The sequence below is a fragment of the Carassius gibelio genome, chromosome A16 (genome assembly GCF_023724105.1).
Source record: "Carassius gibelio isolate Cgi1373 ecotype wild population from Czech Republic chromosome A16, carGib1.2-hapl.c, whole genome shotgun sequence".
Taxonomy (NCBI): Eukaryota; Metazoa; Chordata; class Actinopteri; order Cypriniformes; family Cyprinidae; genus Carassius; species Carassius gibelio.
In genome coordinates, this window is record NC_068386.1 from 3,422,263 (window position 1) to 3,439,464 (window position 17,202).

A 17,202-nucleotide genomic window follows, 5' to 3' on the forward strand; every position below is an offset into this window, starting at 1 on the left:
CATGTAATGAATTAAAAAAAATAGTCGGTAATAAAAACTCAGAAACAAAGCAGTGAAACAAACTAGACAAAAAAGTTAGTTAAGACAAACTTTAGGTTGGCTTGTGAAAGCCTAGACGGAAAGTTTTAAGCTGCCTGACTAGAGAGTTTGAAAAAGTTTGAAAAGTTTAAAAAGTTTTAAGTTTGATAGCAAGTTAAAAGCATGTCACTAGCATGTTTCTAGCATGATTAGCATGTTACTAGCATTTTCCTTGCATGATTAGCATGTTACTAGCATTTATCTAGCATGATTAGCAAATGACTAGCATGTCACTAGCATGATTAGCAAGTGACTAGCATGTCCCTGATATGATTAGCAAGTGACTAGCATGTCGTCAACATGATTACCAAGTTACTAACATGTAACTAGCATGTTTCTAGCATGATTAACAGGTTACTGGCATGTTGCTAGCATGTTTGTAGCATAATTGACAGGTGACTAGTATGTCGCTAGCATGATTACTAAATTGCTAGCATGTCCCTAACATGTTTCTAGCATTATTAGCATGTTACTAGCATGATCAGCAAGTAACTAGCATGTTCCGAGCATGATTAGCAGGTGGCTAGCATGTCGCTTACATGATTACCAAGTTACTAGCATGTTCCGAGCATAATTAGCAAGTGACTAGCATGTCGCTAGCATTTTTCAAGCGTGATTAGCATGTTACTAGCATGTTCTTAGCATGATTAGCCAGTGACTAGCATGTCGTTAACATCTTTCTAGCATGATTAACAAGTGACTAGCATGATTAGCATGTTGTTAGCATGTCACTACCATTTTTCTAGTATGATTAGCAAGTTACTAGCATTTTGCTAACATGATTAATATGTTACTAGCATGTCGCTGGCATGTTTCAAGCGTGATTAGCATGTTACTAGCATGTTCTTGGCATGATTAGTAAGTGACTAGCATGGCGCTAGCATGTTTCTAGCATGATTAGCAAGTGACTAGCATGTCGCTAACATGTTTTTCTAGCATGATAAGAAAGTTAGTAGCATGATCCTAGCATGATTAGCATGTTGCTAGCATGTCAATAGCATGTTTCTAGCATGATAAGCATGTGACTAGCATGTTTCTAACATTATTAGCATGTTGCTAGGATAGATAGATAGATAGATAGATAGATAGATAGATAGATAGATTTGCTCACTAATATATAATATAAAAATACAGTAAAAAACAGTAAAATTTTAAAAAATTATTATAATTTAAAATAACTGTTTTGTATTTTAATGTATTGAAAATGTAATTTATTCCTGTGATCAAAGCTGCATTTTCTACAGTGTCACATGTTCCTTAAGAAATCCCTCTAATATGCTAATTTGCTGCTCAAATAACGTTTCAAATTGTCATTATATATTAGAGCCCGACCGATATGGATTTTTGGGGGCCGATGCCGATGCCGATATTAACTCGAAAATAGCCGATTTATAAGCCGATATTTTGATTTTGAAAGTAAACTGGATATTAGACCCATTTCCTATAAACTGCACTTACACAACATTCAATAGCAAAATATCTACCTGTTCTATGTATGTGGGCTGTATAAACCATTTTCCAGAAGGGATTTATGTAAAAAAAAAAAAAGCCTTAGATTACGGTATCAATGACTAAACAATTGCACATCAAAAGTATATATTTTTTAATGATCAAAAAACAGTCTGGTTTTAAACATTTAACACTTTTACTTTCTTCCAGCTGAAGCTGGTTTTAACAGTCTGTGTGTGTACTGTAAATAAATTATAATACTAAAGTTAAAGTATTTGCAGAAGTAGTCCCACACTTTGCTGCTACAGCATTCACCTTTTTCAGGTATCTGTAGGGCAGAAAGAGAGACAGAGAAAGAATAAGCATGTGTATTAATAATATCACCATGTATCATTACTCATGTCATCATTAGAATTATAATAATAATAAACAGGGATCTCCTACATAGGCAAAAATGAGAAATTTATATATTTTTTTTATTTGTCAAGCAATAGGTATTACCTACTTATATTTAACTATATTATTTCAACATTTTCCTGTTATGTCTGTAAAGCTGCTTTGAAACAATATGTAAAAAAAAAAAAAAAAGCGCGTGTTCAGCTCACATTTATTTACATGTCCCCTCTGGTTTAATCATTTCTTACGCACCTACTGTAGTTACTGTAACTACACTATATTTGCTCTCACAGACATATTCACAATGGACCCGTAGATCTTCTCCTCTTCTCTTTGTGCAGTCTGAATCAAAACATCGTCATGCGCTGGCGAACGTAAAGTTAGCCTACTGTTACCGGAAGATTACGGAATCAATTCGAAGTTGAATGGTTAACGTTAGTGTCATGAACACACCGCTGTCAATTTTGAGAAGAACCACCTTCAAACAAGTTAATAGCAAGCATTTAAGGGGCCTGCTAAAAAGGAAGCTATATTAGCGTTAGAGTAACATAACCAGCCTGAATTCACCAAATTGTGCTCTGGACCTGAGGGTAGCCTTCTCTTCCTTGCTTCTCTCTTAATTATCATCAGCTGGACTAGCGCTATCGCTCGCTTCTTACAACGGGACAGATACATGTTTGCTGCTGACCGAAAGGAGGAACAACAGACTATTAAAACTCCGCCAACGCCATAGCGCAGCGCAGCGCAAATCGCGTTGTATCTGAAGGGCAACGCTGAACCCAGCATACCGCGTCCTGTGTGAAAGGACCATTACGCGGTCATTATGTGGGAAACACACCGCAATAGAATAAGAATAATTTTAATGCTAACATTATAGTTTGACCTCTTATTAACGTTCGCACTCTTCCACTAATAAACATGGTATTAGCTTTGTGGCTAATCTAATATAGCAATGCATGAGCGGCTGTAAGTGATGTTGCAGAATATTTAGAAGTGATAATGATAGGACCGTTAGCTAGAACTACCACACCGTTTTTATATACAGTGTATGAACTAAATCTACAATCATTTCACATGACGAACGACAGACTCACCTGGGTGGCTTGGCTGTCCTTCTGTAGTGAATTTCTGGCGCTGTTGTCAACTCTGGAGTTGCAGACCGCCCTCTGGTGGGCAAAGTATGCAACACTCATAACATGAGTGAAGCATGAGACTCTGTTTTTTCATGTTTCATCGGCCGTTATAAACGCCGATGCCGATTTAAATGCAATTAGCTCATATCGGCCGATAATATCGGCCGGCCGATATATCGGTCGGGCTCTATTATATATGTTGTATATATTATATATGTTCTCAATGTTTTTCCCCAGCTGGCCACTGCGGCTCTCCGGAAAGAATTGTGAACGGTCAAGTGATCGGTGAAAACTTCGGCTACAGGGACACGGTAGTTTACCAGTGCAATCCAGGTTTCCGGCTCATCGGTTCCTCTGTGCGCATCTGCCAACAGGATCACAACTGGTCCGGTCTGCTCCCGTCCTGTGTGTGTGAGTTCTCTCCACAGTACATGAGTAATACGCATCGGGGGAAGTTTGGTTTGGATCCAAGAGGATTAGTTTGATATGTAATGCAGACAAACCCCCTATTCAGCCCACGACAGGCATCAAACACAAATCCTGATGTTTCCAATGAAACATCTGATGAAGGAAAACACCAACTCCACCTGGTTTTGTGTGGGTGATTTGGATGTTCGCTTTGTTTTATTTATGATTGCCGGAATCCAAAGCTGCTTAGGTAAATGTTTTCATACAAGCTGCATTGAAAATGTTCTTTTCGAGCATTGAAAATTCTAATTCTTCAAATTGATGGAAATATGTCTATAGAAAAAAGTAAGGACTGAATTCTCGTCATAAAAACCTTTTGATCTAGAAAATGTTCGAAATTAGAACACAAATATACACAGTTATTTTTTCATATGAATTTCTTCCATAGCTACAATTTTCAAATGTTTCAGATGTTTCAAGCAGTGCAGTCCAATTCACAAACAAATTACTCTTTTGAATGGTTCTTTTTAGAAGAATTAAAGACTAACAGCACTTCTATATACTCCAGTTTATAAACAAACGACTCTTATGACTATTTTTAGTGAATCAAAAGTACTGTATGCAGGATAAACATTGCAGCCCAGTCCACAAACAAATCATTCTTATCAGCCGGCTCTTCTCAGTGAATCAATTTAAGGGACACACAAATTCACTGTATGACTGGTTTACATCAATGTGACGAATTTTTGATAGAATAAGATCACTGAATCATTTTATTGATTCGTTTACTGCTGTCAGTGATATCTTGAAATTAAGAAAGTTTTAAGTACTTCAGCTTTGTGAAAATAAATCAGTATTACTAATTGTTCATATGATGGCTGGATTTAAAGATTTTTTTTAAACATAAATGCATTAAAATACACTAAAAGTGAGTAATTGGAGTGTGTGTTACAAGAAAATACTAATTCAAGTTTTTGTACTACCATGAATTCAGTGTGATACTTGCCATTTCTTTACAGTTGTTTGTGAAATTTGCCAGCTATTTCTGAGTGAAAACTGTAGTAGTTCAGTGTAGTTATATTACGGAGTAAGTTGGTGTATGCAAACAGTAATTTTCTCCTTTGTGTTTCAGCCGTTAGCTGTGGTCATCCGGGCAGCCCTATCTACGGCCGCACTGTTGGCGACGGCTTCAACCTGAACGACGTGGTGACCTTCTTCTGTAATAACGGCTACATTCTGGAAGGCCCGTCTCAAGCGAAGTGCCAGGCAGACCGCCAATGGAGCCAGCAGCCTCCCACATGCCGAGGTTTGGGCCAAATGACTTCTTTTCTCATTATAGTGAAATGTAAGCACTGTGGCAGTGATGGAAATGACTTTCAGGCTGCCGCAGTTAAAAAAGGAATGACCAATTTCAGCTCGGAGAGCCCTCTGGCCCTCTTTTCAGCCAACAGTATCTCATTCAGTCATGGTCTGAATAGCAACAGATTAGCCCGGCAAATCAGACGATAAGATGTATGTTTTGAATCTAATCTCTGCTTTGTCACCGGCGTGATTATGAGTGTCTCAGAGGATCGTCTGTAGTGTTTGATTCTGACAACAGACCGGATGAAGTGATCAACAGTGATGATGGCTTGATTACATGACTGGAATTTGGTTTTGACCAATGATTATGAACAAATAAGTGGTTTTATCTCACCATAAGGTTGAAGAAACTGTATTTTTTACTTCTTTTTAATGCAGCTTCAGTGATATAGTAGCTGACTAACAGTGTCCACTTTCTTTCCTTTTTTTTTTTTTTTTTACATTTGGATTCAATTTTAGGTTAGCATTAAAATTACTACATAAGTTAAAGTCTTGATTTAACCAGAGATGTATAGTAACGAAGTAGAACTACTTCACTACTGTACTTAAGTACTAAAAGGCGGTATCTGTACTTTACTAGAGTATTATTTTTTTCTCCTACTTCCACTTTTACTTCAGTACATATTTTCGCTGAGTTTAATACTTTTACTCCGATATTTTTTTTATGTGCTGCATCGTTACTCTTTACAATTATAAAAATGTTACGAATCATTTCATTACAAACCCACATTACAGCAGCATCCTCATGAGATTTTAAACACTGTAACATAATCATAAAAGTATTTTAAACCTTTAATATGTATAGTATTTAATAGATTTTGTGGAGGCCTTGTGTGAAGAAACAACTGAGTGGTTATTCACTAAAAAACTTCCTCTCGAAACACATTTGTGTAATAATTCATGTGCTGTGACTCCATATAGACAGTGTTGTGTCCTTTCCGTGGCAGCTTGTGACACCAAAGACAGCAGCATACAAAAATGACATTTTCTTGACTTGGTAGAGAATATGTGAAAGCACAAAAAAAAAAAAATGAAAATATTATATTATGAAATGTTTATACTTCATGTCGTAAATTCTCCACAAACACTCAAAGGATGACATACAGTGTAATGTTTTCTAAAGTTTATACAGGTTTCAGAAAAACAGTGAAAGCTTTCAGACTCACAAAGTGTTTTTCAAGGTTCCTGCCAATTGCTAAAACGTGAAAAACTCTCCAGGTTATCTTTCATAGAGATCTATTCTGATATACGTGTGTGTGTGTGTGTGTGTGTGTGTGTGTTTCCTCCAGCACCCTCATGACATTTTGAACAAACTCTATAACATAATTGTAAAATTAAGAATTGCATTTTTTATTTGATTTTAATTAAATATAAAAATAATTTTAATTAATGATTTAAAAAAATAATTTTTTATTTGATTTTTTAATCAAACATATATATATATATATATATCAAAATATAATCAGATACTTCTCCATCAATGTTTAGATTATAATTGTCTATTTTGTATCTAATTTCAATTTTGACAATTGCAACCCTGTTCATTATTCAATTAAATGCTCTTTTTTTCTTCTTGCTTTTATAGCATCTGTTTGCTTCTTTCAGTTGTCAACTGCACAGATCCTGGTATACCAGCCAACTCAATCAGGAAGAGCAAAATTGAGTACGGGAACTTCACTTTCGGGACCGTGGTGTCCTATGACTGCAATCCCGGCTATAACCTCTTCGGGTCATCAGTCCTAACCTGTCAGCCCGTGGGTTACTGGGACAAGCCATTACCAGAATGCCTGGGTACGTCTGTGTGGGTTCTCTCCCAACACTTTATTTCTCATTATTTTGGCTCTTTATCATTGACAGTCTTTGAACTCTTTCTGTCTGAGAGGCCGCAGGAAAATGTCACAGGTTAGCTAACATGCAATCAAGTGCAGCGTTCGGTTCAAAGAGTTCTTATGATGAAGTCTTGGCTGTCTGTATAAAAGCCTTCAAAGTTTTCCAGCACAGACACATGGGGTTTCTGCGGTGGACAGAGGTGAATTTAACACACCTTTGCCAGAGCGAGGAGTATTAAGGTCTGGAGCGAGTGGTGTGGAGGCTCGGAGCTCACATTCATTAGAAAGACGTGTTCATTTGCCTGTGAGATAGTAATTGCCTCCTGCTCTCGCTTTCCATCTCTGTCCCTGTAATTGCTTCAAACCTGAATTTGACTGTTTCTTGTCCGTTTCCACCGAGCTACTTACACCGTGAAGAAAAGAAAGCAATCCTTCTATTAGTCTTGTTTTTCTCTCAAGTGTACACAAGGTAATTCTGCACTTTGTTTAGCCGACAGAGGCTACTTGCTGATCTTTAACTGGGAATTTTAATAAGCATCCTCTTTTCCCCTGTCAGCTTGATGAATATAATGAAAATTTTTAACCCCCTCGGTTTTATTCAGGTGCATTTCCAATTCAAAGGAAAGCAAACATCAAAAACAGGCCTGAAAAGAAGCTTAGCTAAATCGAGTTGAAGAGCTTATGTGTGTGTCTTCAGCAGTTCACAAGAGATGAATTAATGATGCTGGGATGTGCACGACTACACAAATCAACTACCGCTGGTCTTTTCTCAACAATTAGACAAATAAAACGTCACTCTGAAATTGTAATTGTCATACAGTACAAGGACCATGTCTGTTAAGCTCCAATATTTGACATTAATATTTATATTTAAGTATATATATATATAATTAAAAAGAATATCATTAATATTTATACAATTTATATTAATATATAATATCTAAAATATATTAAGATATATATAAAATTCCATGTATTGGAAAATACCTGCATATAAATAAAAAATCTTTATATTTTGAAATGTAGATATTTTGTTGTAATCACATACATGTATTTATATGTATAAAATGAAAATATACATTAATATATGTTAAGAATATATATAAAATATATTAAGATATGTGAAGATATTATATATATATATATATATATATATATATGTGTGTGTGTGTGTGTGTGTGTGTGTGTGTGTGTATAGAATTCATAATACATTTATATTAACATTATTATTTATTATTTGCATTATTTTTCAGTTATATTTTATATTGACATTTTGTGTATGTATGTATATATATATATATATATATATATATATATATATATATATATATATATATATATATATATATATATATATATATATAAAATAAAAATAATAATAATGCATGTTATTATTAATGTAAAAATTGATAAATCGATTACATGGAAATACATTTTTATTTGATATTTTATTATAAATATAATTATTTTTGTATTAATATTTTTTGTTTTTATTGAGGTTATTTTCATTATTATTAGTATTATTATTATTTTTATTATTATCATCTCATAATAATTAAATAAATAAATCACTAATTTTTCATATCTAATTATTATAAATACAATGTTGAGTATTAATATATATGTGTGTGTGTGTGTGTGTGTGTGTGCGTGCGTGCGTGTGTAAATTCATTTTATCAATCAATCAACCAATCACCTTTATTTATATAGTGCTTTAAACAAAATACATTGCGTCAAAGCACTGAACAACATTCATTTGGAAAACAGTGTGTCAATAATTCAAAATGATAGTTAAAGGCAGTTCATCATTGAATTCAGTTATGTCATCTCTGTTCAGTTTAAATAGTGTCTGTGCATTTATTTGCAATCAAGTCAATGATATCGCTGTAGATGAAGTGACCCCAGCTGAACAAGCCAGAGGCGACAGCGGCAAGGAACCGAAACTCCATCGGTGACAGAATGGAGAAAAAAACCTTGGGAGAAACCAGGCTCAGTTGGGGGGCCAGTTCTCCTCTGACAGGCGAAACCAGTAGTTCAATTCCAGCCTGCAGCAAAGTCAGATTGTGCAGAAGAATCATCTGTTTCATGTGGTCTTGTCCTAGTGGTCCTCTGAGACAAGGTCTTCACAGGGGATCTGTATCTGGGGCTCTAGTTGTCCTGGTCTCCGCTGTCTTTCAGGGCAGTAGAGGTCCTTTCTAGATGATGATCCACCATCTGGTCTGGATACGTACTGGATCCGGGTGACTGCAGTGACCCTCTGATCTGGACACAGACTGGATCTGGTGGCCACGGTGACCTCGGAACAAGAGAGAAACAGACAAATATTAGCGTAGATGCCATTCTTCTAATGATGTAGAAAGTACGGTGTTATGTGAAGTGTTTCCGGTTCCGGTTTACCTAATTAATGCAGCCTAAAAATCCTTTAACGGATTTGGATATTAAAAGCATATTAGTATGTTATGTTTATGCCAGGTTAAAGAGATGGGTCTTTAATCTAGATTTAAACTGCAAGAGTGTGTCTGCCTCCCGAACAATGTTAGGTAGGTTATTCCAGAGTTTGGCGCCAAATAGGAAAAGGATCTGCCTTTTAAATTATATTATATAATTTATTTTATATAGAATTCATAATACATTTATATTAACATTATTATTTATTATTTGCATTATTTTACAGTTATATTTTATATATATATATATATATACACACATACACACACACTTTTGTATTTATATGTATAAAATCAAAATTAACATCATATGTTAAGTACATATAAAATATATTAATATATGTGAAGATATGTGGCGAGTCCAGTAATTGTCTTGTTGTTGCAGGCGAAGTTATTCAAAAGCAGTGATTTAAAGGGGGATAGTTTAGAGATGCATTCTTTGTAACCTTGCAAATGTTGCATAGTACGAGGTCCTTTGCTAAAATTCTCCCACGCAGCACTTGTTTTTCATGACATCCTCTGAGAGGGTTACAGCCAGACCCACACAGAATCTGTGCCTGCAGACCTTCACAGAAGAGCTGCACATTTCAGCAGATCTGGAAACACCAATCATTTACAAAGTCGAAATGAGTCAGCTTTTATTGTCATTCAGTCGTGTTTGTGTATTTTTCAGGATTTCAACCAAAAATCAGTGTTGAAAGTATTCCAAAAATATTAATCTGTCTGCTTTAACAACATGTAATGTAAACTTGAATTATTTGAATATATTGTTATATTAATATTTTTATGACAACAATAATAAAAGGGATAGTTCTCCCAATAATAAAAATTCTGTCATTAATTATTCACCCTCATGTCATTCCAAACCCATAAAAGCTTAATTCATCTTCATCTTGTAAATCACAAAAAGCTCTCAGATTTCATCAAAAATATCTTCATCTGTGTTCAGACGATGACCAAAGGTCTTATGGGTTTGGAATAGGGATGTCAAATTTCGATTATTTCCATGATCGATCGTCGTTTAAATTAACGATCAATTAATCGATTAATCGTTAACCATAATACTGCAAAATGCGTCTATTGCAGGCACGCAGTCAGCGGTATGACAGGATGTGCAAAAGCCACACACACACACACAAAACGCTTTCTCACTTGAATTAAAGAGGTTTTAGTCTGAATAAAATGCTAGTAGCAGGATTATAAAATGAATAGATGCGATTATGATCATTTGATAAAATGAAGAGAGCGCGCCATACTTTTGAGGTCATTTTACTTTGTTGACAGTTTCCAATCCCGCACGGAGAACGCTGAACGCGCCTCTTTAAATGGTTTTGTGGTGCTCGTTGTTGTATTTTAAAGCACAATTGCAATGTTTTCAACTGACATTATTGTATAAAATTATCCGAAATGTGGAGCGCGTGTGACTGCGCTGCACATTAAGTGAACTACATCGGCGCTGCTGCACCAAAACACAGTTGCTCACATTAATTTGATCCTGCTGGATTCTGTCCTAGAAAATGTCAGATTTTTAAAAATCCGGCATACAGCGCATTAGATCGTGACAGTGCATGCGTGCAGACGAGGATGAGCGAGCGCGGCTTTGGCTAGATTTATTTGGAGGTTATTGCTCATGTCTCATTCGGCACAAATCGAAACGTTTCCATATTCGCAATGTATTTGAATGTTAAACTATTATTTATAATGTAAACTAGGCTTGTACTTAACACGCATTCGCATATAGACGGAAAAGATGATCCTCTTCATATGAGCAAAAACGTCCTTGGCATAACAGCAGAGTGGACCGGTATACTACGGTCTATTTAAACTGACCAGTGTAACCTTTTAATGTTTAGTTGACATTTTATTTTGATAATGAACAGACTGCGATGTAAGTTTGAATCGCTAGAATATACGTGTGCAGCAGGCTCCGGGGCGATCGAAACAGCTGAGACATTAAAAAAATATATATATTTTCCGCAAAAGTGTTTACTTTCATTTGTGCACACTCACAATAAAAACAGAAGATTTGTGCTCTTGTAAAATAAAGCAAACAAACAGAATGCGTTGTCATCCTTTTTTTTTTTTTTTGTGAACTTATGGAGCGCCCACACTTCTGTTTTAAATCCGTTAATCTTAATTAGCCTATTTAAGTCGGATATATTTCGCATAGCCTATTTAAAAAAAAAAAAAAAAAAAACATGAAAACAAATTGTTATTTTTATGTTGGGCCTATTACTTAGTAGGCTATAAATTTTCCTTAAAGCATCCCATTTTGTCCCAGGGCTTAGAACCTGTGCCCTAGTCAGGTCCATGCAGAAACTTGTGAACGATGCTCGGCGTCACCGTTTAGTGACAGCAGTGAATGCTCCAGGAATGTGTCGGTCACAGCGCCTATTAATCGCTGTTTTGAATCCAGCAATTATTTATTTAGAAATGATAAGATCTGATTATGACAAGTGTGGTATAAAAGCTTTGTTTATTAGAGGAATAATAGGTTAACTGGAAAATGTTAGATCGCGACCATGCTTTTGGACCCCATAGTCTTCATTTACGCGGTTTTGTTCTGGTTTGCCGGTTGGTCACGAATTTCCACAAATTCAGTATTTAGGCATCGTTTCTTTTCCTAAATCTTCATAGTCTAACCCTCTAATTTCCCAGGTTTATTTTATTATCTTTCGCTTTTAATAACTGTTTTCGCATCTCTTACTGTGGTAAACATGGGAAGGGAAATTAAAGATTTCATGAATTAAGAATTCGTTCGATTTATTAATTTGTTCCCTTATTTCACTTAAATCATGGGTTATTTAGGGAACAAAATTAATGAAACATGGACAATTGCCACATTAATAATTCGTAGGAATGAATTAACAAGTTGTAGGAATGAATAGACTACCTGTCCTGTCACTGTGTCCCGCAGCCCTGCAAAGCGCACGATATAAAACAGTTATCTGATGAAATGATTAGTAACTACATTTCTATTGCATTTAATGTTGAAGAACTTTTATGTTGTTTCTATTTTAATGTACTTTAAAGCTTAATTTGTACATTGTGAATGAATGATGATGCTTTTATATATCGTCACCGTCACTCACAGCCGCTCGCACGTGTTGAGTGCGCATGAGCCGCACGCAGCCCAACATTGAATCGGTTAACCGACCATCGATAGCCTTAATCGATTGCATCTCTTATCGACAATTAATCGATCATCGATTAATCGTTGACATCCCTAGTTTGGAACGACATGAGGGAGTAATTAATGACAGAATTTTCATTTTTTGGAGAACAATCCCTTTAATTCTACTGTAATCCTAGCATTGATACCACGTTGTCGTAAATATTAAAGCTTAATGAAATGCAAAAGATAATATCTGGATGAAGAAACTGACTGCTGGTTGATGGTGTTGTCCTGCAGAGGTGGACTGTGGTCACCCTGGAGCTCCTCCTCATGCGGTTGTGATGGGGGATAAATTCACCTTCGGGTCTACAGTTCACTACAGGTGTTTAGAAGAGCGAGTTTTGATTGGTGAATCCACCCGCGCCTGCCAGCTGAACGGCCAATGGAGCGGCTCTCAGCCTCACTGCTCAGGTGATCTATCTATCTATCTATCTATCTATCTATCTATCTATCTATCTATCTATCTATCTATCTTTCCATCTATTCATCTATCCATCTATCCATCCATCTATCCATCTATCTATCTATCTATCTATCTATCTATCTATTTTTATTGTTTTCTAACCTTATTTATTATTTCTTAATGAATACATTACTAATATATTATTCATATATTGTATTTATGCATTTAATATTTAGTTATAATAGTGTATTAATGTTTTTTGTTTTGTTTTTTTATTTTTTGTTATAATAATTATAATGCATGTTATTATTCGTAATAAAAATAGATAAATCGATTACATGGTAATACATACAAAGTTATTTTTTATTTGATATTTTATTATAAATATAATTATTTTTGTATTAATATTTTTTGTTTGTATTGAGGTTATTTTCATTATTATTATTATTATTATTATTATTATTATTATTATCTCATAATAATTAAATACATAAATCACTATAATTATTAATGTTTAATTATTATAAATACAATGTTGCTTATTAATAATAATACTAATTATTATTGTTGTTTTTGTATTGTTAATAATAATAATAAATTCAATATAATTATTTTGAATCATTATTATTAATAATTATTTAGTTTTTGTTTGCATTGTTGTTTTGATCATTAGTATTATTTTTATTAATAAAATATATTATTATTATTATTATTATTATCATGCAACAGTTTATTTTATCACATTGCTTGTTATACTGCTCTTTCATGTATGGAATAATTGGCTCCCGAGTGTTGACTGCAGATGTTTATTTTTCAATCATTCGAAGGTCCACTGTAAATTATTCTGCTCATACCAGGGAGCCATATCTTTAGACATTTCGTTTTTTTTTTTTTTTTTTTTTTTTTCAGTTTTTGTTCCTAAAACTATTTTGTAATTTTTGTAGCTGTAGCTGAAGCTATTGTTGCTAATTTGAAAGAGTCCCTCAGACTTTTATTACTAACTCCAGCGTGTCATTTAGCACTAGTAATGTAGTAATGGAGGTTTGAGATGTTTCTATGCAGTAGAGAGAGAGAGAGAGAGAGAGAGTGTGTGTGTGCGCGATTACTGTGGCTCTCAGCAGTGTATATAACATCTCTACAAAAAGTAGCATTATTATTTTAACTACATTTCTCAGTGGCACACACTGGCAATGTTGATATTTTTAAAGATTTAATTGATTAAGTAGCGACGCAGCACTGACAAGAAGACTCTGTGTTTGTGGACAAAAGAAAGAGAGAGTGTGGTTTCTGTAGATATAAAAAGTAATATTACAAATAATTTGAAATCATAATTTTATCCTGTTATTTGTCATATTTAGCTTGCCAAGTGATGGTTGTTTTTCTGGTTCTCTTGCTGCATGTTTGTAGGCTGTGAAGCGCTTTGAAATAGCTCAAATTAATATAATGAAGAAATAAACAATGAAAGGCAGTGCATTACGGTAATTTTAGCAAAGTTGAGTAGGTTTTAGATGCTCTGCTATACCTTGTGTTTAAAAACACCCCAAAATAGACTCAAAATAGACCTGCTCATAGAAAAAACAAACCAAATCTTACATCCTATTGCAGCTTTCTTTGTTTCATAAAAGCTTCTTCCATTCCCGTGGTAAAATCACAGTAATGCATGGCTCCTTGTGGCTTATTGCTTTGTTCATATAATGCAAAAGTCCTTGTATCTGCTTGTTCAGACCTCGACTCGTGTTTGAAGAGAACTCATACATTTGAATGAGCACATTATTGAATGAAGCTCATCTTTGTCTCGGTTCTTATTTCCTGTCATTATGTGTCAGTCTAAAATGAGTTAATAAAGTTCAACTGAATAATGACTTCTGTCTCTGCGGCTGCATTATACCATCTCTTCTTACTGACAAGCTGTCTGTTTGATTCCAGCTAACTTGCACAGATTTGTCTTCTTTAAAGAAATATTTCATGCACAAATGAAACACTCATTATTACTTACACTGATATCGTGCCAAATATGAGACTTTTCCTACAGTTCACATTCATATCTTGAAAAAGATAAAAAAATACACAGTTGAAGCCTCATAAAAGCAGTCCAGACAACTATATTTCAACTATCCCGATGTCATATACACTCACCTAAAGGATTATTAGGAACACCAAACTAACACTGTGTTTGACCATCTTTCGCCTTCAGAACTGCCTTAATTCTACATGGCATTGATTCAACAAGGTGCTGAAAACATTCTTTAGGAATGTTGGCCCATATTGATAGGATAGCATCTTGCAGTTGATGGAGATTTGTGGGATGCACATCCAGGGCACGAAGCTCCCGTTCCACCACATCCCAAATATGCTCTATTGGGTTGAGATCTGGTGACTGTGGAGGCCATTTGAGTAAAGTGAACTCTTGAACATTGTCATGTTCAAGAAACCAATTTGAAATGATTTGAGCTTTGTGACATGGTGCATTATCCTGCTGGAAGTAGCCATCAGAGGATGGGTACATGGTGGTCATAAAGGGATGGACATGGTCAGAAACAATGCTCAGGTTAGGGTTAGGGTTAGGCCGTGGAATTTAAACGATGCCCAATTGGCACTAAGAGACCTAAAGTGTGCCAAGAAAACATCCCCACACCATTACACCACCACCACCAGCCTGCACAGTGGTAACAAGGCATGGTGGATCCATGTTCTCATTCTGTTTACACCAAATTCTGACTCTACCATCTGATTGTCTCAAAAGAAATCGTATCTCAAACTGTCCAATTTTGGTGAGCTCGTGCAAATTGTAGCCTCTTTCAAAGGGTCAAAGTGGCTCTTCTATCAGCTTGAATCAGTCGGCCCATTCTCCTCTGACCTCTAGCATCAACAAGGCATTTTCACCCACAGGACTGCCGCATACTGGATGTTTTTCCCTTTTCACACCATTCTTTGTAAACCCTAGAAATGGTTGTGCGTGAAAATCCCAGTAACTGAGCAGATTGTGAAATACTCAGACCGGCCCGTCTGGCACCAACAACGATGCCATGCTCAAAATTGCTTAAATCACATTTCTTTCCCATTCTGACATTCAGTTTGGAGTTCAGGAGATTGTTTTGACCAGGACCACACCCCTAAACGCATTGAAGCAACTGCCATGTGATTGGTTGATTAGATAATTTCATTCATGAGAAATTGAACAGATGTTCCTAATAATCCTTTAGGGAAGTGTACATATATATATATATATAAATATAAAGGTGACTGAAAATACATTTATAATGTCAAAAAAGATTTCCATTTCAAATAAATGTTGTTCTTTTGAACTTTCGTCAAAGAATGTTTTTGGTATGAATAATAATAATAATTTTTGAGAAGCAAATCAACATATAAGAATTTCTATAAGTACATTTGACATGTTTTAGGAAATGACATTGATCTAAAGTGACAGTGAAAACTTTTATACTGATACAAAAGAGCAGCAAATCAGCATATTAGAATGATTTCTGAAGGATCATGTGACACTGAACTGAAGACTGAAGGAGATGATGCTGAAAATTCAGCTTTGATCACGGGAATAAATAACATTTTAAAATACATTCAAATAGAAAACAACTATTTTAAATTGTGATGTTTCACAACATTTCTGTTTTACTGTATTCTTAATTAAATAAAAGCAGCCACAGTGTTTATAAAATACTTTTTTTTTTTTAGAAAGAATAGAAATCATATTATGCACACACAATGAGCCAAACATCCTCAAAAAAGGAAAATTATGCATTTACACTCTCAAAAAGTTTGTAAGAATCACACACTCATCTCTGTGCTCATCTGTATGTATGCAGCGCTGCATGTGCTGCATCAACCACTGACCCAAAAACAGCATGAGCTGGCAGTTTTTCCTCTTTTTTTTCATTCCTTCTCTTCTTATCTCAATCCTTCTCCCACTGTCTGCTTTTTTTCTTTTTGACTGTACAGAACTGCACACTATACTCTATACTGGCTTTCTCATAGTGCTTTTTTGTAAATGGTATGTGAAACTGAATGTATCGTTTACTACATTCTGTTTAACATTGTATGTCATCATCAAATTATTGTATCTAGTTATCATAGTGCACATAGATATTATTTAGAATTTGCATTTTCATTATAATTTGGGATTAATCTAAACTATGCTAATTGCAGTCATTTTAATTATAGTGTATAGCAAGTTGTTTTGTCTTTTCTTTTTTTTCTTTTTTTTTTTTTACTAAGGAATGTTCATAAGGAACATCAGAGATGAAGTTGATACCTAAATGAAGCATATCTCAAATCCTCCTGAGCATAGAAAAGAGCAACCTTTGAGAAAGAACACTTTCCTCAGGGCTCTCTGTGTCTTTCTAGCATTACTTCTTTATTCTGTGTGAACATGCTCGGCGCTCCTCGGGAGGTTTGATGTTGAGACTGTGTTCTGGATTTCTGGGACATTCGTCAGGAATCTAGCATCTCAATTGCTGGAAATTTTAGAAGGCGTATGCCACTGTAGGTTTAATAAAGTTAGCCA

General features: G+C 35.0%; 1 protein-coding gene across 1 annotated transcript in view; it reads left to right on the forward strand.

The window, feature by feature from the left end:
- Nucleotides 1-17,202, forward strand: part of LOC128030179 (CUB and sushi domain-containing protein 3) — a 231,452-nt gene that overhangs the window by 175,879 nt on the left and 38,371 nt on the right. The window contains exons 54-57 of the mRNA XM_052617664.1: nt 3,294-3,467; nt 4,597-4,770; nt 6,432-6,617; nt 12,515-12,688. Of these exons, the coding sequence (XP_052473624.1) occupies nt 3,294-3,467; nt 4,597-4,770; nt 6,432-6,617; nt 12,515-12,688 (708 nt within the window). The remainder of the gene's footprint in view (nt 1-3,293; nt 3,468-4,596; nt 4,771-6,431; nt 6,618-12,514; nt 12,689-17,202) is intronic.